This window comes from Periophthalmus magnuspinnatus, chromosome 4, assembly GCF_009829125.3.
Source record: "Periophthalmus magnuspinnatus isolate fPerMag1 chromosome 4, fPerMag1.2.pri, whole genome shotgun sequence".
Classification (NCBI taxonomy): Eukaryota; Metazoa; Chordata; class Actinopteri; order Gobiiformes; family Gobiidae; genus Periophthalmus; species Periophthalmus magnuspinnatus.
Genome location: NC_047129.1, coordinates 12,502,486 through 12,529,098, shown reverse-complemented (window position 1 = coordinate 12,529,098; position 26,613 = coordinate 12,502,486). Strand labels below are relative to the sequence as shown.

Sequence of the window (26,613 nt, the reverse complement as noted above, 5' to 3'; positions counted from 1 at the left end):
TTTTGTCAGTTTATATTGTTCTACCTAAAGCTCCTGAGATCCTGGAAGGTCAAGGGGTCGGACCTGAAACTGACATCTGGGCCATTGGAGTTCTGTCATTCATAATGTAAGAAGAATGCACAATGTTTTACAAGAATTCACTTCACAGATTTGTAAGGCTGTTTCTCTTTCTCCAGGCTCAGTGCTGACACCCCCTTTTATGCAGAGCTTGGCTGGGAGCAGGACAGAAATATAAAGAAAGGAAAAATCCAGTTTGGACACTGTTACCCTGGTTTGTCAGAGGGGGCGCTAAACTTCATGAAAAGCACTTTGAACCACAAATCCTGGTTAGTATAGTAAAGAACAGTAATTTTCATCCTGAAGACTAATTCAGGGCATCCCCCACATTGAAACCTTTTGCAACTAGGATTTGAAATGCAGGAGTAATGGTTCTTTTCTATTTGTTAATCTATAGGACAGGCCTCCAAACATTGACAGAATTTAATGTAATTTTGCGATGGAACCAACCTGAACGACTAAGGGATTACAAAGGCAATATTGTCAATTGTACATGTCTGTTTTCTTTCCCCTTGCAGGGCCAGGCCAACTGCAGCCGAGTGCCTCCAGAACCCCTGGCTGCGAGCTCATCGTGGGATTCTTAAAGGCAGGCACAGGCAGAAAGTGTGTTTCTCCACCGACAAACTGAAGTCCTACCTCAGTCAGAAGGAGGAGAAACGAGAAGAGGTCCGCACCAAGCTCCAGGGGCCCTTCTTCCAGTAAGACCACCAAGTACCAAAATGTAACTCGGGTTTGAGGTTAAGCTACACTTTAACCTTTTCACTTTTTGGCCTTACTGTGGTACGCTGTAGTATTGTGTCTTAAGCCAAAGTGTTCTGTTTAGGATTTAGTTATTTGTGTGCCTTGCATTTTATTTGATTTGGATAAAACATATAAAGTTATAAAGAAGTTTATCTTTGGGGGTTATTAAAACTTTCAGGCAAATGTTGGGAATTTAGTGAACATGTTTAGCTCCTCTCACTCAAACATACAGTGATGTGTGGATTATGTATTTAAAAATGTGAGTATATGTTTTTGATTTAAAGAATTAGTTGAAAGTGTTTACAGTATGGATGAGATTATAATTAAAGATTTAAAGGACATTGTAACTGGCTTCAGTGTTTTATTCAGTCATTTATGCACACACAATTTATGCACATGTCAAGTATAAATAAACAATTTTATATTATTTTCAACACAACACAAGTGCATGCCATGTCGTGCAATGTGTTTAAAAACTATTATAATCAGCCCTTTTGTTCACAGTGTATTTTACGCTTAGGCATGAGACCTTATAAAATGGTTCACAGTTATTTGTCCCTTTGAATATGTTTTGACTATGTGACACTGTCCATTTGACATCCTAGTCTAACACAAATACATTGCCTCTCTGGGGCTCTTATCATTCAGTTTTTCCTCTGTTTGTACCTCTGAAGCTCAGACTTTCTGGAAGTACATGTTTAAATGTATTTAAATGCATTTAAATGCATTCAGCGTGATATTCATCTCATGCATTAGTCCTTTTCAGTAGTGGAGATGTTTTCAGTTATGACTGTGCTTTCTGGACCTTTGATATCTCCTGTTGAAGAAATACACATCACATTTGGATTATGCTCACATTATTGTCATTATTAATAATTATAATAATAATAATAGTGGTATTGGGACTCACCTCACTGAGGATGTCTTTTAGCTCTTCATAGGCTCTGTCTAAGTCATCATTGATAATCACCACATCGAACAGTCCGTCCTCTTTACCTGTGCAGAGGAGACAAGCCCCTTAACTCCCATTGTTACCAAACAGAGTCAGTGTGTCAGTCTGAACTCACTGAGCTCCATGTCGATGCGCGCTGCTTCCAGCCTCTTCTGTAGACTCTCCTCTGTCTCTGTTTGCCTGTCCCGCAAACGGTTTTCCTGAGAGAGAGAGAGTTATTCCTACTCTTCTCTTATTTAAACAAAATAATAAAAACAGTGTTGTATTCACTTACCAGGATCTCCATGGATGGCGGCTGAACAGAGATGTAAATAGGGTTCAGATCTGTTTCTTTAATCCTTCTCACTCCCTGGATATCCACATCTAAGATGCAGATTACATTCTTGGCCAGCACATCTTCTACTGCAGCTTTACTGAAAGGCGGTAAAAGACTTGTTAAACACAGGGACAGTGGTTCATCTTCACATGTATTTGAGAGCATGGGCTGTTTTAGTGTGATCAGTAAATATGTTCTAGTTTGTTGTAATAAGTCGGTTAGCAGCACCGCCACTCAGATGCGTGTTTCTTGAGAATGGTGGAGAGATTAGAGATGACACAGAAGGCGCTGAGCCACAGTGTTGCTCTTTTTGACCTCTGGGAGTTTAAAGCTCCATCTGTCACCAGGCCATTACGTGTGGCTCTGATCCCTGAGGCCAGGCCATCAGCACTTAGTTATTTAACTTGACTTCTACAGGCTCTGAACTACTGCTCGTTATAACAGCAACGGCAGGAATTGGTCTCAATATAAACAAAAAACAGCATTTACCTTGTTCCATACATGTTGCCTGAAAACTCTGCATTTTCTATGAAGTCTCCGTTATCAATTCCTTGTTTCATGGCCTCTTTTGTTGAAAAGTGGTAGTCTGTAACATGCAAGAGTGATAACAACTTCAGCCTTAAACAATATATGTAATTTGTTGACAGATGTGGAGTAATATGCAGTTATACATTTGAAAAATGGCCAATCACATTTTTAATATTAAAATGTTGGGTATTTCAGTACCATGGTAATTGTATGGACATACTGTATGCATGCATACGCAGATAATGACTGAGAGCAGCATTACGCTGTTGCTCTGTAAGGGAGTTTTACATCAAAAGACTACGCATCCACACAGTTCTATAGGCACAGAAGTTTGACACAAACAAATTGCTACTGCTAGCTCTGGGCTAATGGGTGCACAATCATTAGTACAGCTCCATGTTGGATTCCGGTGGTGCAAACCAGGCTCAAAGCTGTTGTCGTGTTGTCATTAATTTAGGAGAGTTACTTGTGGCTATATGAATGTGATATCAGTTAATCGGTTTGTAAAAAATCACCAGTTGGAAATACAAAGAGCTTTATCCTAATGGGAACAGTTAAGGGTAACTACCAAGGAATCACAGGGGGCTATTTTCAAAAGCTTGTTACTCCAAAGTGTAAACTGACTGATTGTATCTTTTCTTTGTAGTTTTACATGAAATTTAAAATAAGCGGCTTGCCAGGATCCTGAAAGTAACCCCCATCGCTCATTTTTTTAATGCTCTGGTCACCTGTGTCTGTGGTTTCTGATTCATTTGGACACGAAAATGAGTTTTCTAGTTCCTCAGAGGAAAAGACGTCTGCTACCGGCAGTAATGTAGCACCCAGAAGCATAGGGAGCTTGTTCAGCCCTATGGAGAAAGCATAGACAGGCACACAGAGGTTTAACCCTCCAGAACAATGGGATAGAGCACAAGATCATTGGTGCAGTTCACTTGGGAGTAAGAAGTGTGTGGTGCATGTTTCCATGGAGCGCCATACGAGGCAGAGTGTGGCACAGATCTGAGGGGCATTCACAAACATCACGTTTACAACAATTTAATCTAAAATCTCACCAAAAGGCAAGTTTTAGATAAAACTAATGTACCTTTGCCATCCTCCTCTCCTGGCCTTGGGTTTCTGGTTGTGTCTGTAAAAACAAGGTTCAAATGTTACCTGCTACTTGCAGAAAAATTTATTCAAATGTGTATAAATGTTAAGCAATGTGGCTGCATGATGCATTCCATGGGCATCGGCTCATGTATTAATATCAAAATGAATGTATTACATGATTATGGACTTTCATCAACACAGAAAAGGAATGTTATTTTAGTTACTTTATTTAAAAGAATAGGTTTTTTGTTGAAACTCAGTCTTAGATATTTTGGCCTCCTATGCTTTTGATGGTATTGTTTTATACACTCACGGGAGACGCTGAACCCAAAAAGCCCCTCATGGTCCTTCATCAGCCTCTTCATCAGGGTGCTCTTCCCCGCTCCGGATGGGCCACTCAGAACTACAGGCCTGGGTCTGGACATGGCTCTGAAACTGACCATATACAAGGGGTCAGATTTTGAAAACCTTTTGTTTACTCCTGTCCTTTCCTCCAACTTATTTAGAGAATGCCCCCCTTTAACAATAATGCCACATACTATAAAAAAAAATAAATCTTATATTCTCGCAAAGAAACCTTTTAGGTTTACTGCTATTCAGGGCTGTAACATGTTTGCACCTATTGCTAGTCCAATCCCTCTGTATGTTAAGTTTCATCAAAGTTCATGATGTTATTTTCTTTTCTTTTTTTTACCTATAAGCTTAAATATCCCATGTCAAACCCTCCTTGTCCAAATAACATGTCCCCTTTTTAACAATTTGTGGTGGTCACACTAATCACTACATTGACCTACTAAATGAAGTGGCCCACTAAAACCTGCCATGGATCCTGTTAGCCCATGTAATCCCTTTGATCCAAGCCCCACTTAAATGCCAAGAGGAAAAAGACACTATACCTGTTCTCCATAAGCATAAAAGAAGCTCATGTGAGATATAATTTTGTCTCCATTACATAGATTCAACATGGGTCAGTAATTAGAATGGTTGTTAATTGAATCATTGCAGGTCAGTATCAGCATTAACTGGATGCGTGTCGTCTGGGGCAGGTGACCCATTTATCTACTGAGCTTTTAGCAGACGAGGATGTTTTAGTTTTGGCATCAACTGGTAAATGTATTTTGAATATCAACTATTTTAAGTTATAACATATTATGCATATTCATCTGTGGCTCAATGAATAAACGTTTTAACTTTGAATTAGTATGATCGCTATATTTTTCTTTTTCAAGATTTCAAGATTTTTTTTGTTGAACTGCATCTACACATGTAAGTACAGTGAACAGAAAAAGATATAACCAATAAAACTTTGCATTGCTTCACTTATGTAAAAATAACACAATATTTATGCAGTTTATATATGCTTTAGCCTCATAGATATTCATAAAAACTGAGCTCTTTACATTCATTGAATGAAACAGTTGGTCCTTACCTCTTCTCTCCTGCAGGTGAGTATCAGAGTCTACAGTCAGTCGCGTTACTGAAGTGTGTTGTTTGTGTTTGTGTGCCACTCTAAAGGAAGATCAATGTCAATCTAAATTATCCCTCCTTATGTCAACTCACTGACCAATCAGGTTTGAGCATGCATCCTTGTTTTCATCACGCTTTTGAGGTCACACTAGGTAATCTCTGTGCATAGGTTTAGAAGGGTTTCATGGAGACGAGCAGCTGACACAGCTGACACAACCAGGCTAAGCAACAGGTCAAATCTGTGGAGAGGGGAGCCCGCTCACAGTAAGAATGCATTTTTTCAAGGTACTTGTTTAGCAATAAAAACACATGCAACTGAATATTAAACCGATTAGACTTAGTGCCATACTGTGCAACATTCTAGGGTAACATTAATACAATAACTTCTCTATGGAGACAAACAGGTGGCGAACCCTCTACTAGAAATGCTACATAGTGCACCTTTAATTTGAAGTGTAAAGGAAAATTAAAATATTCCAGTGTAATACCTTTATTATATCTTTATAATATCTTATCTTTATTCTTTGTATGTTTTAATTAACTTGATTTGACTTGTTTGCAAGACAAAACAAAGTAGACAGGCTACACAAAACAGAATCGGATATAGATTCCCATTTCAGACACTTTATTTTAGTGACATTGATAAAATTAGAATTAGTCGTACTTTACAAAAAATATCAACGATAAAACAGCCTGATAATGTTACTGCCAAACTACAGATAGCTTCAGATAACATCAGTGACTGAAGATAAGACCAGTATCACACTTATCACTCAAAACACACACAAAGATATGTACATGTGCTTTGCAGCAAATCTCCTCAGATAAAACGCACAAAATAGTTACAAAATTATTAATTATTGTCCCAAAGCATAAGTTTGCCTGAGTTCTTCTTGCTTGTGTTGCTTTGACATTGAAACTGTACATAATATTAGATCACGTAGGTTAGTGAGGAATGAACTGAAGGGTGATGGTCAAAGACAGACCAGCTGCCCACGAGGCCACGCCCCTTTTCTCCTGATTGGCTGGGTCTGCATCATGGGTAGACTCGCCTTAGGTCTCCTGGAGAGGTGATGGTGTTGCACTGAGGACACAACTTCTTCGCTCCCTAAAACATACAGTGCAGATTTTAAAATGAGCTCACATCTCCTTTTTATTTATTATGTATTTATTGGTTTTTATCTTACCAGAGTTCTGAGCCAGCACTCCTCACAGTGAACGTGCCAGCACTGAATGGAAGTGAGCGGAGTTGTGTAAGTGTCCTAATAAGAAAAAAAAGATTTAATAGTGTAATACACAAGGGAGCCACTAGAGGTCCACAAGAAGTCACATTCAGAGCATAACCAAGGGACAAAAAGTTTTTCTAGATAACAAAAAATGCACCATAAATCAAGCCTTTTTAAGCAAACTTAATATATAACTGCAGTCTTTTTAGGTATTGAATAAATAACACCATAATTACAAACGATTAGCAAAGTCCTTAACAATAATAATAATAAATTGCCTTTCAGGACCTTTCATGACACCTTTACAGTGCATTATGTCTTCACTCCATACTCTGTCATGGTAAGTTACTATAATAGTTACAGCTACCCTGGGGTAGACTGACAGACATGAGGCTGCCAATATCCACCATTGGTCCCTCCGACCACCACCAACAGTCACGCACACATCACATTCATACAGTACTACGCAATGTGGGTGAAGTGTCATGCCTGAGGACACAACATCAAGCCACTGTTACCTCACTAGTTATGTTTTGAACTACCTGATGCTGCAACATTAATTCATGCTCATCAAACACAAGGTTAAAATATAAAAGAGAGGTTTGCGTCCTCCTGTTTCTTGCATAGATACATTTTAAAGATTGATTCACTCACCATGCAGATTAAGCACTTGAATCTGTCTCCTTTCGACAGCTGCTTCTCCAGTTCTCGTATCCGAGCCTTAAGTGCATCCAGTGTAGTCAGTGAGGAGTCCGTGGTGATCCTGCATGTGTATGGGACAGAAACAGAGGGATGTAAGGGAAGCCACACAACAGTCATTTATAAATCCAAGACATTAAGTTATTCGCAGGGCAACATGGACACTGAGCATGAAATTTAGCAGCAATTACACTGGCTGCATTTGCTGTCTCGTTTATCATTCACATGGGGGTCGTGTCAGAGTCCTCATAGAGAAATTCCAACTCCAAAAAATTACTGCTATGACAACAAGAAGGGGCCAAGGATTTTACAGAGGGTGAGATTGAAATACAAAAAAAAGATTTTTTTTGTTATTATTAGATGGAGATAGAAAGTATCTTTTATTTTTGATATATGTCAGCTTACATTAAAATGTATTGAATAATATATCTAATCTTACACCTTTTGGGTCTTTAAATCAAACTAATGTATTTTGTAAATTACATATTTCTTAGCATACCGGTAATTAAAATACATGTTGGCCTATTACTAGGGATTTACTTACGTTTCGAGCTCACTGTTTTTACAGGTTTTAGGGGAAGGGCCGATGCTGCCATCTCCTTTTTCTCCACTGCTGGTGGATGGGCTTCCTGTGTAGATCAGTTTAGATTTAAGTCACAATGATATAATTAAGCATTTACTTAATATTGTGGGCGGAAGAAGTACTCAATTTTGTTACTTTAGTAAAAGTACAGATACCAGGGCAAAAAAATACTCAAATAAAAGTTTAAGTTACACATGATAAAATATCCCATTAAAAAGAATTTAAAAGAGTAAAAAGTATTTCGTGCAGATTTTAAGATCTAATAAAGCTTCAAATCGAGTGATTTTGATAAAGATTTGTGCTTGAAAAAATTAAATTGATCGTTTTTTTTCCAGCTGTTATTTCTATATTTTTGTTTGCTCAAATTATGAACGTGTTAAAGATAACACGTCTCAGACAATAATAAAAATATTTTTACTTTTCAGTCCTGTTCAAAATGTAGTAGAGTAGAAAGTACAGATACCTGCTCTCAAATGTAGTGAAGTAAAGTAAAAAATATCCACTTTAAAATTTACAGTAAAATACAGAAACCTAAAATTTTTACTTAAGTACAGTACTTTACTATTTTTACTTTGTTAGGTTCCATCACTGCTTAATATCGACACAATGTTAGTAGAGAGAGTATTAGTAGCAGACTTACCCTCATTTGACCACTTTGGGAAGTCCTGATTCAGCCGAGAGTCGGGCGCCGTGCCACTACTGAAAGTGAAAACATCAGTGTTATTAATTAATAAGACTTCACTTTGAGATTGAATACTGAGCTAAATCTTACTTTGTTGATGTTATTTCCTTTGAACTTTCCCCTGAACATGGAATAACATCTGTCTCAGTATATCTACAAGTAAGGTGAAGGAAATCTGCTTTGGGACAGCTTAAATAGCTACAAGTACATCTCCTGAGGAAAAGTCTCATTTATAAAATTAAAACAGTTTTTATAAGAATATAAAAATGAACTTTTTTCAACTTAATTTACATGTGAAGGATACTGTGCTCTGCCATATTCAAGAGTGTCATCTCCGTCCACATCCAGGTCGGCATCACTGTCTCGACAGTCTTTTGTTGATGTACTCACTAAAACAGAACCTAACAGGACAGAAGGTTGATTTTATTATTTTATTTATGAAATTTGCTAAGTAACAGACTGAAAACATGATTTAAAAAGGCAAATGTGACATTATAGAGCTATGTGTATAAAAAATTTAAATTTCACTACACATTTTTAACTATAAAACTGTATGTTTACAAGGAAACTAAATTACAAAAAAAAAAAAAGTAATCATTTATCCTCATTAAATAATATAAGTATTGTATTGTATTGACTGAAAACATTTAGCATCAATATGACTGGACTTTGCACATGGACGACATGCAATGAAAACATCCATAGAAAACAGACTAGACTTACAAACTTTGACCTCATCACAATATATTTTTTTTTAAATGAGTTGGATTAATATATATTTTACTCTCCTCAGACAAGTCTAAAATGATTGAATTATCTTCATAATGAAGCTGTTAAAGCCACACTTGAATGCAGTGCACCAGACTGAAAAGTTCAGTGCATTTCCAAGTGCCTCTCACTCACATTATAGCTCTTCAGTGGCAGCGTCACATATAAATGTACCTTTAAATCCTCCGACGACAGAGGCCATGTGTACCCTCCTACGCTCCGCCCACTCCTCCTCTGGAGACATGAGGTCCACAGGCACCTCCTTAAACACAACATCAGATTTCAGGTTTAATATGTCCGCCTGCCCTAACCTCCAGCTATGTTTCTGAGTTATGGTTTATACTGGTGTGTTCACATGGATACACATCAGTCTGACAGTGATCCTAATGCCACATGATCAAAGGTAGTCACAGCAGCACGGTGCCTGGTCATGATCCATTGTAAAAGTCCATAAAACATAATACTATGTATAAATATCAGTGAACATCAAAACATCAAGAATAACTACCTGTCCATCTTCTTTCCGCCTCTTCAGTTTCCCAATCCTGACTGGGGGCAGATACAGGAAAAAATTTGTTACTTCTTGCAAGCTTTGAAATTATGTATGTAAAATGAAATTACACTGTACTACATTTATGCCAACTGAAAGAAAAACACAATTTGTATCGTCACAGTTGGCAAATTGCAAAGATTACAACTGTGTAAGTAACATGATTCCCTCTGCAAAAATTAATCCGTAAAATGTATTAAAAACTCTGATAATCTTAAAGTCTAGACTTCTAGAAACATGTTCTGAAATGCAAGTGCTTCTTATATTCGTTTAGCATAGTATTAAATCTCTTTGATGTATTTAAAATGTGCACTATGCACAGAATCCAACTGTTAAAATATAAAGCACAAATGTAATTACAATATATTATGTTTTGTAATTGTTTATTTAAGCAGGTTAAAACATGTCAATTTTTAAAATCTCTTTTTAAAGAGCAACCTAGCGGCAGCAAACAAGGATCAGACATTTTAAATTGTTTTACATATTGCATAACATTCATGGACAGTGCTATCAGTGAATTTCAGTCATTTAGAGTGGTTATTTGAAAAAAAACAACACTTTTCTAAAATCATTCTGTGCTGCAATGCATATAATATGATTTTATAATTGATGCCTAAAACATTCCTGGTTGGTGCTTTTTGAAAGACATGAAATGCTCTTGTGATGCAAAAAAAATCTAATGCAAATGTGAATAATGCAGTGGTACCCAGCTATAAGTGGTCACAAGTGGCATAACTGCTGCATTAACGCACAAACCTCTGGACAATAGGAAGCCTAACAAAAAAACGAAAGAAAACATTTGCATCATCTATTTAGTTACTTTTTACTCAGGTAACAGTGAGCAGCAGATTACAGAAGCATAGATTGGCTAATGTTTATATTATCTCCGTGTACTTTACTATCTTAGTCCTACCTCTTCTCCTCCCTGTGATTTTGATATAAAAGTTAACACAGCAGAACTCCCTCCCACTATGAGCTGACCCGCTGCAGATTGCACAAGGGGACATTAACTTTTAGAGCTTTCTAATTCCACTGATTTGACAGTGGCTCTTGAGGGGGACACACAGAGGGGCAGTGGCCATGACCTGAGCACCGCTGTCCCACTGAACATAATGAGGGTTAAAGAGACGGTCACAGATGAGGACCTCATCAAGAGAGAGAAGGGAGAGTGAAGATAGATACGGAGGGAGTGAAAGAAAGGGAAAGAAGAAAGAGGGAGAGACAAAAGACAAGGAGGCAGAGAGAAAGAAAGAGAGAGGGAGAGAGAGAGACGACAGGGAGGGGGGGGGGGCAGAGAGAGATGGTAAGGGAAGTACAGAGGTGGGTGGGAGAGGTTGATTAATCAACAGAAGAGGCCAAGCCTTTCTTCTCACTGACATGTATTTAGGCGCTCATTATGCTGACCAATAAAGCCAACAGCCCGACAGCTCGGAGTCAGGGGGACGTGCTTACAGCTCTATCAGAAAAGAGTTTGAAAAAAAATCTGTGGACTATTACAATATTTGATTTGTATTAAATGTAATCCATTCACTTGTATTATGTTTTCATTGACAGATTTTTGCCATAGTAGTGAGGTCTACCAAAATTATATTGAAATGTGACAAATGTGTAAAGGTAAAAAGTTACTGACTGAATATTTCATGAGTGCAGCTCTGGGCCTTACCAGCTTGTGTGCAGTCTAGGTGGGCTCCTGCGCTGTGAGGGCGCATTGGGGCAGATTTGACGTAGCACCTGCACCAGCAGAGGTCATCGACTGTTAACATATCAAGAGGTCAAAGTTGAGAGGTTAATAGCTCCTCTGCTCGTGTGGGCGCTAGGCCAGTGAAGATGATGTGGGAAAGAGGGGGTGGCACTGGGGGACTGGTGAAAGAGGGTGGACCAAAACAACTGCTGCATCAGCACCAAAAACTGCACAACAAGGTCCACAGCAGGAGACAAGCATGCACTTTACACCTTTACAGGGCTAAAAAATCAGGGTTTCATAAAACGTTTTAAAACGCTTTAAAATGTGGGGCTGATGACAGTGTCTTTTGTGACCACAAACACTGAGTCAACACAATATAAACAGTGGATTTATACTCAAGCATTTACGTACCATTGAGTCGGGTGTGTCTGTTTGCCCGCACACGGAGAAAAGTCTGCAACAAACAAAACAAAAAAAGTGTTTGGAGCCACTCACAAATATAAAAATACAACAACACAGTGTGCCAATGTTATTTCAAAAGATTTGCTGCTACAAATTTAAGTAGTAATTCTAAAGAAGTGAACATTGCATAACAGTGAATGTTCTGCATTTCTGCATTTTTACCTGGTAGCGATCAGAGTGAACATCATCAGCCAATCGTAGAGGAGAGGTGGGTGAGCTGCCTTCACGTTTTATGTGGAGACCCAGAGTCTGAAACAAAGTGACATTTAAGTCTAAATACTGATTCATGTATTGACAGTATTTTGGGCTTGTTTGAGGTGTTTTTTACCTTTGGTGTTCTGAGCAGCAAGTCATGCGTTGGAGTCGTGCTGGAAAAAATATAAAGCTATATTTAGTATATAGAATTTTTATTATTAAAATAGATGCCTTTGAACAAACAATATTTAAAAATATTAACAGGGTCTTCTATTGTTGTCTAGAAATATAACCTCATCAAAGTCATTTTTCTCACACTACACAAAACTCCCTCAGGCCAAGTCCAATTTGAAACCATTACTGTCCACGGAGCGGTGCTTAAGCAGATTTGGAGTGTAATGTCTTTATTGGACGAATCCTTCTTGTGTCTAAGCAGCAGGTAGGACGTTTGCATGTGAGAGAGAGTGTGTGGAGCTCAGAGCACACATTAAAGGAAGATTATGATCCGTGTATGACGTGTCCCCTGGAGGCCTGAGAAGGCTCGATGAAATATGTCGCGCACAATGAGGCCGCGTGTAAACAACAGACAAGCAGAGCAGCGACAAATGCAGACCACCTGAGGAAAAAACATCCCGACAGGCAGCATTCATCGTCATAGTGAAGCTAATGGAGCGGAAAATTTAGGGACAAAACTATGAATGGTACTTGAAAAGTTTGGAGGAGTATAATACTTCCATCACTAATTGTTTATGTTAATAAAAATCTTATTTTTCACATTGCAAAAATGCCATAGGAATTGTCAAAAAGCATCATTTAAAGTGTCTACATTATCACAAGTACCCACCTGATTTGTAGCTGGGCGATTTTGGACAATTCTTGCTCCATGTGTTCCTGCAGCTCTCCTGGTCTCAAAACACTCTGACACACTGGGCACATGGGGGTCTGCGTGTCATACAGCACCTTCACTTTACCTACAGAGAACAACAAAGAGTAGAAACTAGCAACTACAACAGTATAGGTGTGAATAAGGACACAGAATACATTGCTGTTGAAATTGTAATTTGACAGTAATATACTTTGTGCTTTGGAAAGAACAAAATATTATATAGAAAAATCTTGTCATTGTTGTGTTGTTAAAACCTTCACAAACATGCACTGAAATGCATGAGATTTCTGCATCAGTTCATATTCTAATTGCAAAAATCTAATTGCATTTGTAATATTATTCCGAAAAATTGCAATTAGATTTTTTTTACAGAATTGTGTAACCCCAGAGGTCAATATACTATCATACATTCTAAAAATCTGAGTGAGTTGGTGAGTAATGTGGCCCTGTCTCCTGTCAGCCTTACTTTGGGACAAGTGGCGCTATTACTGGATATTATTAAAACACACAAATAGGACACTGCCCCCTGCTGTCTGTGCAGAACACTATAAGCTGTCAATAGGAACATTACCCAGGAGGGGTTGCAGTCCATTGGGTCCCACTGATGGATTACAGCCATAAGCAGCCAAGTGACGCCCGCAAAGCTCCACTATATCAAGATTTTACCTAGTACAGTAGATGAGGGGATTTACTGCTGAAAGCTATCAATCACACAGAAAGAGCTCATGGGCCAAATGTACCTAATTTTGCATTTGCACACATCATGACAAAATAAATGACAGACCTGCATATGAAAATTAAACTTTTTGGAAGCAGTAAATCATACCCGCTTTATGGTTTTTGACACTGTCTGACCCTCAGTGCCTGGTGGACTTTACTTCCTGGAGGATCCTATTATCTGAACAGTGGACAAACACTTATCTCCAAATCATCAGCGGCATGACTGGATAGGCTGTCCACCGCGTCCCCTGACATCAGTTGAGCTATGAGCCCCAATAATGAGGAACCAAATAGGACAAAATGGCCTCTAAATAAAACATGTGGTAGAAAATAGAAAGCAGAGTCAGGTGTCCTTGTGAGACTGACAGCTCTCGCCGATCCACTCTCACCTTTTTTGCATCTCTCGTCGGCACCTAAATGACTTTTCCCGACACGAATCGAGCGCACCACAGATTTCTGCACCTCGTCGCCCGGAACATACAGGCATCGGTAAACAATGAAATCTCCAAGGAGAAATTGAATTTATAACCACATTACCCGCACAGATAACGCCTGCGAATGGCGCCGCGATAAGAGCAATGGGATTTGATTTTCAGGTGTTTTATTGGTCCACTTTTTGACACTACTGCCTCCCTTCCTCCTACTTTCACCCCTGCCCCTCACATAAAGTACAGGCTAAATTATTGGGGGACATATTTAACTTTGTGGACAGGTGTCCAGCTATAAGAGACAGTTCCTGGTTTACACATCTCCATCATGGCCACCTACAGCATAAGTCAGCCTGGTGGGGCTGTGCCTGGGGGGTCCTCACTCACAACAGGGGGCTGTAAAAGCTGCCTAAGGGCCTTGTTAACGCTGCCCTCACTACGGCAACAGGCCCATCCACTGGTGCGCTTCGAGTGACTTATGCTGAGTGGGACCGGCCCATCTCCTTTTCTCTTTTCACACTTTGAGTGCCACCAGCGCAGGGCCGCCTCTTTCTGACAAGCCTTTGTCCAAATCCAATTGCCTCTCCTAACACTTAGAAACTTTAGCACATTTATTTACGGATCCCAGATTATCTCCAATTATCTATTAGCTTTCCCGTTATATCATTTTGAGACAAGTTGTTCTACATGAGCACTGTGACCTAACCTCTAGCACAAATATTTTATACACCAGCAGTTTATAGAAACATGTTCAGAGAAGTTTGTCTCATCTAAAATTATCTGATCTAAAAACTCAGATTAGGCATTCTCTCCCTTGAACCATACAGTGTGGGGTTCTTTACCCTCTGCTGAAACAGAGAGATCACGGTGATGCAGACAAAAGCAGGTCATCCCTGAGGGCTGGGGTAATGGCCGATGCCAGCGCCATATGACGGCTGCCAGTGCAGCTGAGGCGGAGCCGGCCGAGATGCCTAACGTGACCTTTAGTGAATGCCACATCACATCAGGCCCGGTGTCACCCGCTGACATTATGGTGGGGCATGAAAAGCAGATCTACAGGGCAGACGTGGTGACGAATGTCCCCCAGTGACAAACCTAAAGCCAGGCTGTAATTTTGACTGACATGTGCAAGGCAGCAGGCTTTGAATGACACAGACACAGCAGCACATCACTGAAGCTTGTTATATGTTTTCATCGGCCTGTATAGTACTGAGACAACTCACTCAAAGTGTGTTATACCAATCATCAAACAATAGCGTGTGCACATCAAAAAGCTCTCTGTAATACATAACAAGAACAGACACAGGCTAAGTGGTAGGCATGAGAGAGGCAGAAGGAGCGAGGCTAACACTTGGCAGCCAGTCCTGCGCTGCTGTGTTCTGTCGGCAGGTCCTTGGCACGCTTTCACATAAGAAGCAGAGCTATAAAATACACTGGATCCTGCTACACCTGTACCCGCCCTGTCCCGCAGCCTGCTTCCTATTTAACTACATCACATGCAGGATATTAGTCAGGGCTTTTGCGTCTGTGAGGTAAAGCGAGAGGCAGGGGCCAGGGGAAACTATGCAGGCTGCCGTTTGTCTTTTATTGGGGAAATAATGGTCTATTGAGAGGTTGGGTATTTAATGAGCAACATAATAGGCCCTGTAGTAACACATCTGCTATAAGCGTGGTCATTTCCGTGGCTTTCAAAGTCTGCTACAGCCTTTGAAACAGTTCCCTTTACATAGGTGCTCAACATATCTGCTTTTTATTAATTGCAGAATTGCTATACAGCAGTAACCAATGTGCTGGGGGCACAGTTTTCACTATTAGCCACATTGTTGATCGAGGAACTTCCTTGCCTGACCTCAAATGTCTCAGGGTCCACTCTGGTCCTAGCCTCTTTCTCATAGAGCCCTGTGATCAATTGTATTTAATGTATTAAAGACACTCACCACAACCACTGTAACCTTTGGCCCCTGCGCAGATCGATGGCTTGTTAGACTGCTAATGATCATTCATTGACTAATAAGATCTGAATCAACCTGCTGAAGAACATTGATTGGCCTTTAGCCTCACTACTGCTGTGCGCATTACATGAAGCTGCCAACAGAACCAGCTGGAGTGTGTGGGGGTCACATGATCAAACTGCTCCTGCTGGGACTGGACAGGAATTCAAAAGCCCAAATAGACTCATTGTGAAGCGCCGCAGGCTAAAGCCCTTTATTCTGGCCAAAGATCAATGAACATAACCTCTGTGACACAGGTCAATCAGAGCACATACCCCCAATACCTCTGCTCCAACTCAAGTCGCTCCTGCCATGCTCATCTATCCCATTAGACAGCACGATTGTTCCATCAGGGGCAGGCGTGGTCCAGCATGTATGTGTCCAATCATCTCATTGATGGAGAGAGCAGTGTAACAGTGCTTCTGTGGCCACATCTCTCTCCTCAGGACCGGAGGGCAAAGATCGAAGCCCCTGTGCTCCGCTTCAGCCAATCAATGCCCACCTCATTAAGATGCATGGCTCAATGATCTTTGATAGTGGCTTACAGATCACAGAGATCAGCGAGCACAAGGAAGTCAGAAAGTTACCACTGTCCTTGACTGTTACTAGAAAAGAGTGGACTAGGAAGTGTTAGTTTTAAATCAGTAACTAGTAACTGTCTTTTTTTAATTAGCTCTTCTGCAAAAATAAAGTTATTTTCTCCAGGTTTAAACCTCTCTAGATTCTAAACCAATCATCTTCCTCCTTTTGGCTGTGATTTGCCTTTTGTTATTAATGGACATACTAAGTTTACTAAGTTTTAAATTAACAATTACTTTAGTAGTTAACTAGTCATCTATTATGTTTTTCAATTAGTTGACTAGTCATACAAAAAATTCAAATGCTTGTAATGCACGGAGATTGACAATTTTATTCATTAGAGTCAGTCCAAACAATGATAACGACAATTAGGGATGCACTGATCCATCATTTATTTCCTTTAAACAACACAGTAAGACAGAACTGATCCAAATGTGTTATGCAGCTTTTATTTATCTCTCAAGTAAATAAAAAACAGCTTTGTATAAATAAAAGTTCAAATATTCTGAGATTTTCTGTGTCTTACTACATAGATTTATACCCAACTAGGATATCAGCTGAACCGATATCTGGAAGCTGATATCTGATGCCAATATCGGATTGGTGCATCCCTAATTACAATTATTTTAATATTCAACTAGTCACAATTATTGAGTTTAATCGCTGTAGCCGTAATGTTTACTATGCTGTCAGATCCCGTCAGTCTGTAGAGCAGATTAAGACCAAACTAAAAACCCACCTCTTCTGCCTGGCATTTGTTCTAGCTAGGCAGGATATCTTGGTGTTTTATTGTTTGATTGCCTATGTGTCGTATTTTATGTATATCTGTTTTTGCTTTCGTTCTTTTGTTGTTTATGTGAAGCACTTTGGGCAGCTAAAGTTGTATTTTAAATAAATAAATAGAGTTGAATTGAATGCTTTGTGTATGAAAGTAGCTCAATTTTGAAAGTGTTAAGTGTGTTTTGTGGAGTGCTGTCAATCACCTGACACTGGACAGCAGTGGACTGTCACTCACTGCCCCAGCGTCACCACAGGATCGGCCCCAGACTTGACATCTCTCACACCTGTGGACTAAATGTATGTCACTTTCTATCAGGTAAAACTGATAAATTAATATTTCAGTGTTAGACGTTGACTTGCATTGAGAATATATCAACTGTATCCTTTCTAAAATGTTGAATCCGTTTATGGATTCTGGTTATTGCTCATTTGTTGTATGAAGTCTTAACCATGTGTGAATGAACAGTAATTACAATCTATATTTCACTGCGAAAGATAAAATATGAAGATATCAACAGATTACAGTTACTCATTAACGGCTAATTAGATTGGCTGTAAACACTGAGATGACTATTACCTGCTTCACTGATTAATACACATTATAACCCCAGTCGACTCCTCACTCCCCTTTCATTTTCTCCTCTCCTCTTCTCTCAATTAGTGCTTAATAAGGAGAAAATGAGAGATCACTGTGTTGTACTCAACTTTGTACGCTGCAGGACAAACAGGGAGTGGAAGCCACTCAGTAAAGAGTTTAATTATATCTACACTCCACATTGGCACTGAAGTACAATTACTCACAAAACAGTAAATACAGTTCGTTTGAAACACATAGAAGAAGGCTTTATAGTGTCTAAAATGTAATGAGAGAGACAGTTCTGAAGAGTTTCAGCACATAATCTTGCAGTAATACAATGAATACAGAGAATACTGAGTGGTAGTACATGCATTTTAAAACACCAAAAAGGCCATTAAAGGATATCTCATTTCTATTCGCCAATGATCAGCTTGTCTACTACCAATCCAGTAGAAGCATTTTTGTGTCAAATAGCAAAAATAAAACTCTATATTGTTTATAGTCAGAATTTGTTTTGAAAGCCACTTGCATTTGTTTTCAATAAGACTAAAGCCTATGTAAAATAGTGTTTGATCAATATATTTAAAACAGTTCATTGCTTGCCATATTGTTCAGCTCTAAATGCCACACACTTTTATATCTGCATCACAAACAGTGAAAAACATGCACCTGGCCTGGCTTCACACCTGTCCCTTATTCTCACAGCATAAAGCAGGTGAGCTCCTGGTGAAGAACCTCAAAGATGGACCGACCCGCATCTACTTCAAACCAAATCATAATCACTGTTTAGTAAAAGCCCCTATTGTCCACAGACAGTCACAGTGTCATTCACAGCTCCTATAGCCTCATCATAAGAGAAGCCCTCCACCTCAATGCTGCTGATAACATCTGTTACTGTCTCGAGACCAGCAAGCACCTGGCCCTCCAGCTGCACCTGTGCTTCCTATAGGATGTTATTGTGTCTGCCTCGATGAGATCAAATGAAAGGTTTCTTTATCTAAGTGTAAAGATACAGATGAGCTTATCTCTTAACTCTGACTGTGGGACACTTGAAGTTACTACATAGAGGACAAAAGAGTTTAGGATTAATGTGAGGTGCTGACTTGACAATGAAATGGTAAAAGAACGCGACAATAAACAACTGAGATAAATAAAGTTGTTTTGCTTTCGTTCAAGGGCCCTAAATACTTGTGTGGTAACCCCTGACAACATGTGACTAAATGCGCGTTAGGCCAACAGCATACAACAATAAAAGTGATGGAACAAACCACCAGAGTAGAGCTGAAATCACTCAAAGTTTATTTGTATGTGTTTAACTGTACGTAGTTGCAAAAGGTTTACAGGGTGTATCCTGGGTGAGCCCAGCCTGTGTCGATACAGCCGTCTCTCCTCTACGGTCAGCAAACAAGGCACAATGTAACAGGACAGAGCCAGAGGTACAGATCACAGCCCTGAGTGTGTGTGAACAAATTTCAACCTTTAGCGTAGGTTCTCTTATCTACATCCAGCCATGAACACTATTCACACTTACCAATACTGGCCACCTTTCACTTCATTTTTTTTTACATTTTAATACTTACACATAAACTACTTAACACTAGCATTAGCCCAAAATAAAGTAATGTAAATAAGAAATAATCATTGAGTTGTATTTTATTTATACAGCACATTTAATAACAACTTCAGCTGCCCAAACTGCTTCACATAAAAAGTCAACAAAAAACAAGTACAGATAATACAAAACATCGTGGAAAAAACAAGATACCCTGTCTAGCTAGTGTTAAATGCCAATGAAAAGAGGCAGGTTTTCAATCTAGTCTTAAACTGTGTTAAAGACTGGACTTATAGACACATTTAAACGTATCATTACTTGTTGGATCATTTTTAATCCTTGACCTGGTTCAAGTATTTATTATAAAACATCTCCATTGAGACAGGTGGATGGCAGACCCTCCACCAGAAAAGTTACATAGTACACCTTTAATTACAGTATAAGGTTGCAATAGTTAGTCACATTTGACTATGTTCACACTTCCATAGCCATCAGAGGATCATTTGCATTGAGTCAATCTCTGGCTTTGGTCCCATAATCATTCAATGATTGATTTGTAATTGCACTAATAGGGTCGTGGCCGAGACAATGGGATGTGCAAGGAGAGGGCCAGCTCTGGTGCTCTCACAGCGGGGCTGCCGAGCTCTGCCTGTGTGGTCTATGGGGACAATTAGCACAATCTCCATACTAATGCTAGTCTGTAATGGATACTGCTGAGCCTGCTGCCTTTGAGTGTGCATATGCAGATAGGTGAGCATGTTTGCATATGCGCATATCCTTTAGTGCAGGCTTCCTGTGCACAGCTGCCTCTTGCTCTGGCTTTGCCCTGGAGTCTATGTAAAAAATCTGCAGTGTATAAGTTCCCAGTAGCCCGTATTTTACTGAGGTGAACTCTGGCCTTCCCCCCTCTCCTCGCCGCTCTCACCCTGATCGGCGGCCACTCATTAGCACCATAATAAAGAGTTGAGACGACACGTAAAAGGTTATATACTGCTGGACCGCTGTTTTCCTACCAATTATAAGGCTTGTGATTTATGGCCCAGACCTAGGCCTATTCTCTCCGGAGAATTGGGGGGAGCATTGACACTCCTTTGCAGTGGGGTCAAGGGTCAATCCTGACAAACTTCGACCTTTAGCACAAGATGACTCCACTACTAGTTTTGCACATAGAATTGTTTACATAAGTAAGGGCATAATTATAATCATTTCTTTTAAATTTTTATAACTGACAGCTTCAATTGTGTCTGACTTGTTCACCTCTGTAGAGATAAAATAAATATGTAAGTTTAATGATATAGAATGTGATTGACAGTGTTTATAAATGTGTCTCATATATTTGGGAGGTAAACCATCACGCCTGGCCTAACTTTGACGTACAGTCTGTGCTCTCGTCAGGCTCCTCCACAGCTGGGAGACTACAACAAGCACAAGTGACATGTGCTAATGAGGCCTGTCTACAAAACGCTATAGCAATGGAGCAATATGAATATTTGTATGGCTCTGAGCAACTGTTAACATAAGTGACTTTTCTAGCTGTTGTCTGACCAAGAAATAGGCATCTCTGTATAATGCAACGGGGTGAGTGGGAAATATACAAGTGAACTCCGGATGGTTTTGTGCTCATTCTGGCGAATGTAAGTTGCTTGCATGTCTAATATTTAAAACTTCAACATTTGAGATCATTTAATAATATTGAAATACTGTTGAGTTTAAAAAAAATCTGATACTAACCTTTTTTGATAAATCTAATCTGAAAATTCATCCAGAATTTTGATACAAAATAAAATGCTCAAAACTTGATTTTGTGTAATACAATGCTTTTTAATCAAGAGTCTCAAACCAATCCTCTGTCAGTAAAGGCACGCAGTTTGGAGCAGAGTTCAGACTTTGGAGGAAGACTGAATATTTTTTTGGTTAAATTACAATGATTAAATGTTTCTATCCACTTTGTTCAGGAAATTAATATTGAAAGCAGTTTCATTTTGTTTTAATAAGAAAAATAAAATTTAAAAATTGTGATCAATTAACATGAGGATAAAGTTTTTTGTCTTTTAGCCCAGCCCTACTGACAGGGCCTACTGACTTTTCCAAAGGTGCAGACAAATGTCAGAATTAGATGGTTATTTGTGGAATGAACACTAGAAAGACCTTTAATGAACATCAGCGACAACAGGGAAATCGGATAATGTGGTCATATGGTCTGTCTATGCTGCTCCTCTGTGGTATACGTTTAACCTACAATTTGGCCTCCATGCTCTCACGATCTGCCTGACTGATTTGTGAAGCTCAGAGGAGAGGACCAGGGATGTGTGTGCGTGTGTGTCTGAATGTGTGTGCGTGAACATGCGATCCAATCTACAGCAGCAATAGCCCTCGCCTACAGCCACACTGAGGGACTCTTTGATGTCAGATCAGAAGCAGTCGAGATGCAGGTCGATCAGGTGTGCAGAGAGAGAGGAGCCGAAAGGAAGAAGGTACATGGCCAATGGAAAAGTCACTAGTATTAATCACAAATAGTAAATATTAACAGTAATTTTAGTACATAACCTAATAAAAATGCTGTAACTCTAATTATTATTATTCATGTATCTAAAATGTAAATTTTCATGTTAATATAAATAACAGCATTTTCAACTAAGAGTACAGTCAGTATAATTTTGAAGTAACTCCTAACCTAAGCTATTGACAATCTTTTTTTCAGCATCATTAACAACCTTTTTTACGAATAAAAAATAGTTTTAAGTAAAGTACAGTTTGTTCATTTTGAAGGGGTTGCAGACCAGTATTCCTCAAAACCTCACATGCTGTAATACCCATAAATTTATGTTTCTGCTTCACATGTATAGTTGGAAACCAGACACAAACTAGTATAAAAATATCACCTGCCAAAAAAGCTGTATAACAAATCATTTAAAGTATGAGTTATTCTATAGTGTTACAGAATAGCATTTGTTTCATTGACCATGAAGCCCTGTACTCATTGTGACCCCTCTCTTTCCTCTCTGCCCGACTCGGGGCACACAGAAGCAGTGCAGCGACGACAGATGCAGCGGACACAACATGAGTTATGCTTCAAATTATTGCAGGACATTGTGTCCAACAGGTGCTGGTCACCTCAAAAAGTCCCCTCACAAATGCTACACATCTCCCTCTGCTACTGTAAAAGGCAGACTTATAGGAACTCTGTCTGATTCTCACACGCCGTGTGGTCCGCTGCCTGACACTCTCTGCCCACACACATCACACATTAAAACAAGTCCATACAGTCAACACAAGGACAAAACCTCAGCGCTGCCTCTTTATAGTGAAGACAGAGAGGATACAGTGGAGAGGAGCTTCCCCTCCTGCCAGGATGAAAGCCTTTTTTACATCGAGAACATTAGGAGAACAAACTAGAGTCACAACAGGAGGGGGAAAAGTCAACTGCGGACTGCTTTTACATCAAATACTACCACCTTTAATAATGTAATGATGCCTCTTGCACAGTTTGAGATCAGCCACAGCACAACCAGTGTGGCCAGTGAGTGCTGCTTTGTAAGACACAACGTTGTCCAGGGGAAAACTTTCAGTCACTAGTAAGGTCAAGTCCTTAGTATTATTTTTCTTTTCAACAAACTGTAGACAAGTAAAAATGTGTTTACAAAAAAAATGTAGGGACAGGAAAAAACACATACTTTGTATCATCACAAAAGTAATGCCTACATAAAAAAACACATCACTACAATGTTTTAGTGAAGTTTGTGCGTGACACTTGACTTTATGGTGTCATTACCTTAACCAGAGGGAACATCAGACTGGTTAAAGGCATATGGTATGTGTGACTATCACGGCATTGAGTGGACATGCTTGACAGGGAGTACACACACCATGGGAATAACAGCCAACAGCAGACACTATATGCGTATGCATAAGCATTGAGTGGTCTCATTGATCTCCTGTGGTCTGCCGGTGGGATGTAAACACTGTCTTTCCACAGGAAGCTTCACTCAATAAGAAGAGCGGACAGCTGCACCAAAACACATCTTTATCAAATCAGCATAACCAGGTATTGTATACGGCACACATCGATTGCGTAGACACTAATGAAAACATTTCTGTATAATATCACTGACATAATATGATGCTAAACCATCTAGGTTAGAATTTAGATTGTTCTGTTTCGCCACCTTGTCTCTCTTGTTTGCAAAGTTTTCTGGTGAAGACCTGTTCCAGAGTAGCTCTGGCCTGCAGTGCAAAGCATCTCCCTGAGGAAAATAAGCATGACTCGCTCCAGTGAAGACATCTGCCCTTTGAAAGGGAGCATGGCTGTTTGAACAGCTGTCAGAGCACACCGTGTCTCTGGGCTTCTGATAAAACTGAGGCAAGTCTGAAGAAATCAGCACAAAAGGGACACAGCCCGGCCTTGATTGACGAAGGTAACAAACCAGGCTGAAGCACTGATACAGGGAAGTTTTTTTCTGGTTAAAATGTGAAATATTTTTCCAGTCATTTCTACTACATTTGTGTTGTTTGATACCGCTGTAGAATGCGAGGCTATACTGGAGACCGGCAGACACAGGGAGATTTCAGGCTTAACACTTAAGACTTTGGTCCTGAAGTGACTGTCTGTTGCCCAGTCAAGAGGAACAAGTGCATGTCAGACTTAGAAAAGTGCTGCAGCTCAATTGCATTAAAGCTCTTAGTTTGCCTGAGCTCCAATCTAATTGGATAAAGCTGGAAAAGCAGCTTCCTATGAGATCCATTTTTTAGGGACAAGATTTTTCTCTATGCATGTTCTAATGCAGCTCATCTTTTGTCCTTGTCACACACCTCAAATGAGATTCCAAAAATCAGGACGGAGGTGAGGGGCGCACACTGCACAGACCAAACATTGTCAGACAGACACACCTCTCACACCAGCAGCGCCTGCATCTCCTCCTTATTAAAATTCCATATTGAGATTCCTCCCTGCCACTCCGCCTCCCTGGCCCTGTCACTCAGCCTCCGCCACCAACAAAATCACCAAGTTTCTCCAACGCAATACACATCTGCATAGAGAAGAAACACACACTTGGCTCACAACCCAAACTTTTCTTAAGACGGCTCGTCCCTGCAGCCGCCCTTTATGTGTAGGATGAAAGTTTGCTTTAGGTGATATGTATGAGTGCGTGTATCAGTGCATCTTCCTCCTGCTTTCACTCGCCCCATTGTCATTATTTTCTGTGGTGTCCCACTCTGATCTGCCGCGCCTTTGGGTGCTCTCTCTCCATCTTCCTCTGGTCCCTTTCATCTGTCAGGCGCTCCCCTTGGCGACCGCCGCTGAGGGGGTTTGATTTCCCATCATGCCTAGCATTGCCTGCCTGAAACCCTGCTTCCTCTCTCCCTCATGCTTGCCTCTAAGGCGAGTGTGTTGTGCCCCCGCGTCGTTGGGCAATTATCCCCTGGAGTAATGAGAAGCGTCTCTCTGCCCTACACGCTGACTGACACCTCTCCCACTCATTTGTCAACAAATCAGACGGCTGGTGTGGGCGGCCATATTGAGCTGAGGGTTGTCGTTGGGAGCTTGGGCTGCGGTGCATCATTGCATCTCCCTCTCTTTTTCTGTCTTTATTTTTCTCTATCCTCCTCCATCCCTTGCTCTATCTCTGCCACCTCGTTATCTCTGACAGGGTGTCATTCGTTCCAACTCTCACTCCGCCTATGTCAACTCTCCATACGCACCCATGTATTTGTGTTTCCCCACTGCGGGAGCGGCTGACTTCCAATAGGCCTAATGGTCATATGTGGCTAATGATCACTGAGCTGAATGAGTGACACTGTTCAATTTAGTGGTGTCAAAGTTGGGCACAGGCAGCCGCTGTAAACACTTTGCCTGACTACATGTTAACAACCAGAGTGCACACGGGAAAGGATTCCTCATATGTCTTGGTCCAAAAAGGCTGTTTTTTTTTTTATAAAAAAAAAAAATAGACTTAACAGAATAGCACTATATTTCTAAAACAAACAAAACAGAACACACTTTACTGCCCTAATTAATCATGCCAAATGGGTTAAAGTAAAATCATAAGATTATGTGAGGGGTCTGTATTTGTACTCACTGTGGTCTTTGCGCTCCTCTGGACTCGATGAAGCCTCTCCATCAGACAGCAGGCCCGACATAGAGAACAACTTCCTCCCGGAGTCTTCTCCTGTTTTGTGGGAGGTCCCCGAAGAGCTGAAGTCAAACTCCTTTCCCTCCATATCTGGGAAGCAGCTCTTGAGTCTCTTTGCAGGGGTAAATGCTGACTGATAGCCCCCTGGCTCCCTGTCCTCTGGGGGAGATGAGAATGGTCTAAAAGCTCCGACACTGCTGTGGCTGAGAAGGCCCAGGGGGGAGCAGTCCAGGTTTGGGGCACTAAACTGTGGGTGAAGATGAAGGAGGGAGGCAGGAAAGTCTCTGGGGGTAAAGGTACCTGATAGGGGGCCTTGACGCTGGTACATGGATGTGAAAGTGTATGAAGCAGAAGGGAAAGGCAGGTGCAGGTCCTTCTCTACAGAGGTTGGGACACCAAAAGGCCTGGGAGCCTGGCAGGGCACAGAGGCATCACGGCCAGCCTCAGCAGTGGAGGCCAAGACCATGAGAGCCGGAGAGGCCAGAGGAGCAGGTAGGTAAGAGGGGCTGTCCATCTTAAAGGGCTGGTGGAGGTCCATTCACCTCCTGATAATGGCTCTGTGGAAACACACCAATGAAGAACAATGTACTAGAGGACTTACATTACACTAATGTGATTTACAATGTGTCTTTTAATTTTAGTTTTTTCTCTTTATTAAAAAAAAAAAAAAAAAAAAAAAAAATCAAACATTAATACAATTATAATAATAAAAAGCTGTTTTATCCATAATTTAATGATCATTTATATTTTAATACGACTGTATGTATTATCATCCTATTCAATATCTTTCAATATTCAGTTTAATGTTTTAAATTATAATTATTTAACACTTCTAAATTACCATTCAATTTCTACATTTTGCTCTTGAGAGAAGTGCAAAATATAAAATATACAAAATGCATTTCTGTGGGCCTATATTTTATTTTGTTTTATTTTATTTTTTATTTATTTTCCGCAACAAGGCCTATAA

At 40.1% G+C, this 26,613-nt stretch overlaps 3 protein-coding genes across 5 annotated transcripts in view; 1 reads left to right on the top strand and 2 right to left on the bottom strand.

Moving 5' to 3' along the window:
* obscna (obscurin, cytoskeletal calmodulin and titin-interacting RhoGEF a) overlaps positions 1-1,049 on the top strand; it is a 34,690-nt gene extending 33,641 nt beyond the window's left edge. Inside the window, exons 84-86 of the mRNA XM_055221101.1 lie at positions 10-106; positions 177-326; positions 576-1,049. Of these exons, the coding sequence (XP_055077076.1) occupies positions 10-106; positions 177-326; positions 576-759 (431 nt within the window). The 3' untranslated portion in view covers positions 760-1,049. The remainder of the gene's footprint in view (positions 1-9; positions 107-176; positions 327-575) is intronic.
* A 380-nt stretch (positions 1,050-1,429) lies between these two features.
* On the bottom strand, positions 1,430-5,173 carry guk1b (guanylate kinase 1b). 3 transcript variants are annotated; one of them, XM_055221150.1, is made up of 9 exons: positions 5,113-5,173; positions 3,997-4,112; positions 3,679-3,720; positions 3,323-3,442; positions 2,556-2,652; positions 2,025-2,163; positions 1,866-1,950; positions 1,709-1,794; positions 1,430-1,615 (listed from the first exon to the last, which is right to left on the bottom strand). In XM_055221150.1, exons 2-9 carry the CDS (start codon positions 4,106-4,108, stop codon positions 1,583-1,585), a joined length of 714 nt encoding a protein of 237 aa, XP_055077125.1. In that variant the 5' UTR covers positions 4,109-4,112; positions 5,113-5,173; the 3' UTR covers positions 1,430-1,582. The 3 variants fall into 3 exon arrangements, with proteins under 3 accessions (XP_055077125.1, XP_033821751.2, XP_055077126.1); XM_033965860.2 differs by having other exon boundaries at positions 3,997-4,118; positions 5,113-5,166; XM_055221151.1 differs by lacking the exon at positions 3,323-3,442 and having other exon boundaries at positions 3,997-4,118; positions 5,113-5,166.
* An 837-nt stretch (positions 5,174-6,010) lies between these two features.
* On the bottom strand, positions 6,011-26,181 carry rnf220b (ring finger protein 220b). The gene is made up of 15 exons (XM_033965831.2): positions 25,590-26,181; positions 12,844-12,970; positions 12,133-12,172; positions 11,967-12,053; positions 11,754-11,796; positions 11,322-11,411; positions 9,617-9,657; positions 9,283-9,370; positions 8,645-8,741; positions 8,431-8,493; positions 8,299-8,357; positions 7,620-7,704; positions 7,031-7,139; positions 6,338-6,412; positions 6,011-6,258 (listed from the first exon to the last, which is right to left on the bottom strand). The coding sequence occupies exons 1-15, from the start codon at positions 26,179-26,181 to the stop codon at positions 6,187-6,189; spliced, it is 1,668 nt and encodes a 555-aa protein (XP_033821722.1). The 3' UTR covers positions 6,011-6,186.
* Positions 26,182-26,613: the final 432 nt, after the last annotated feature.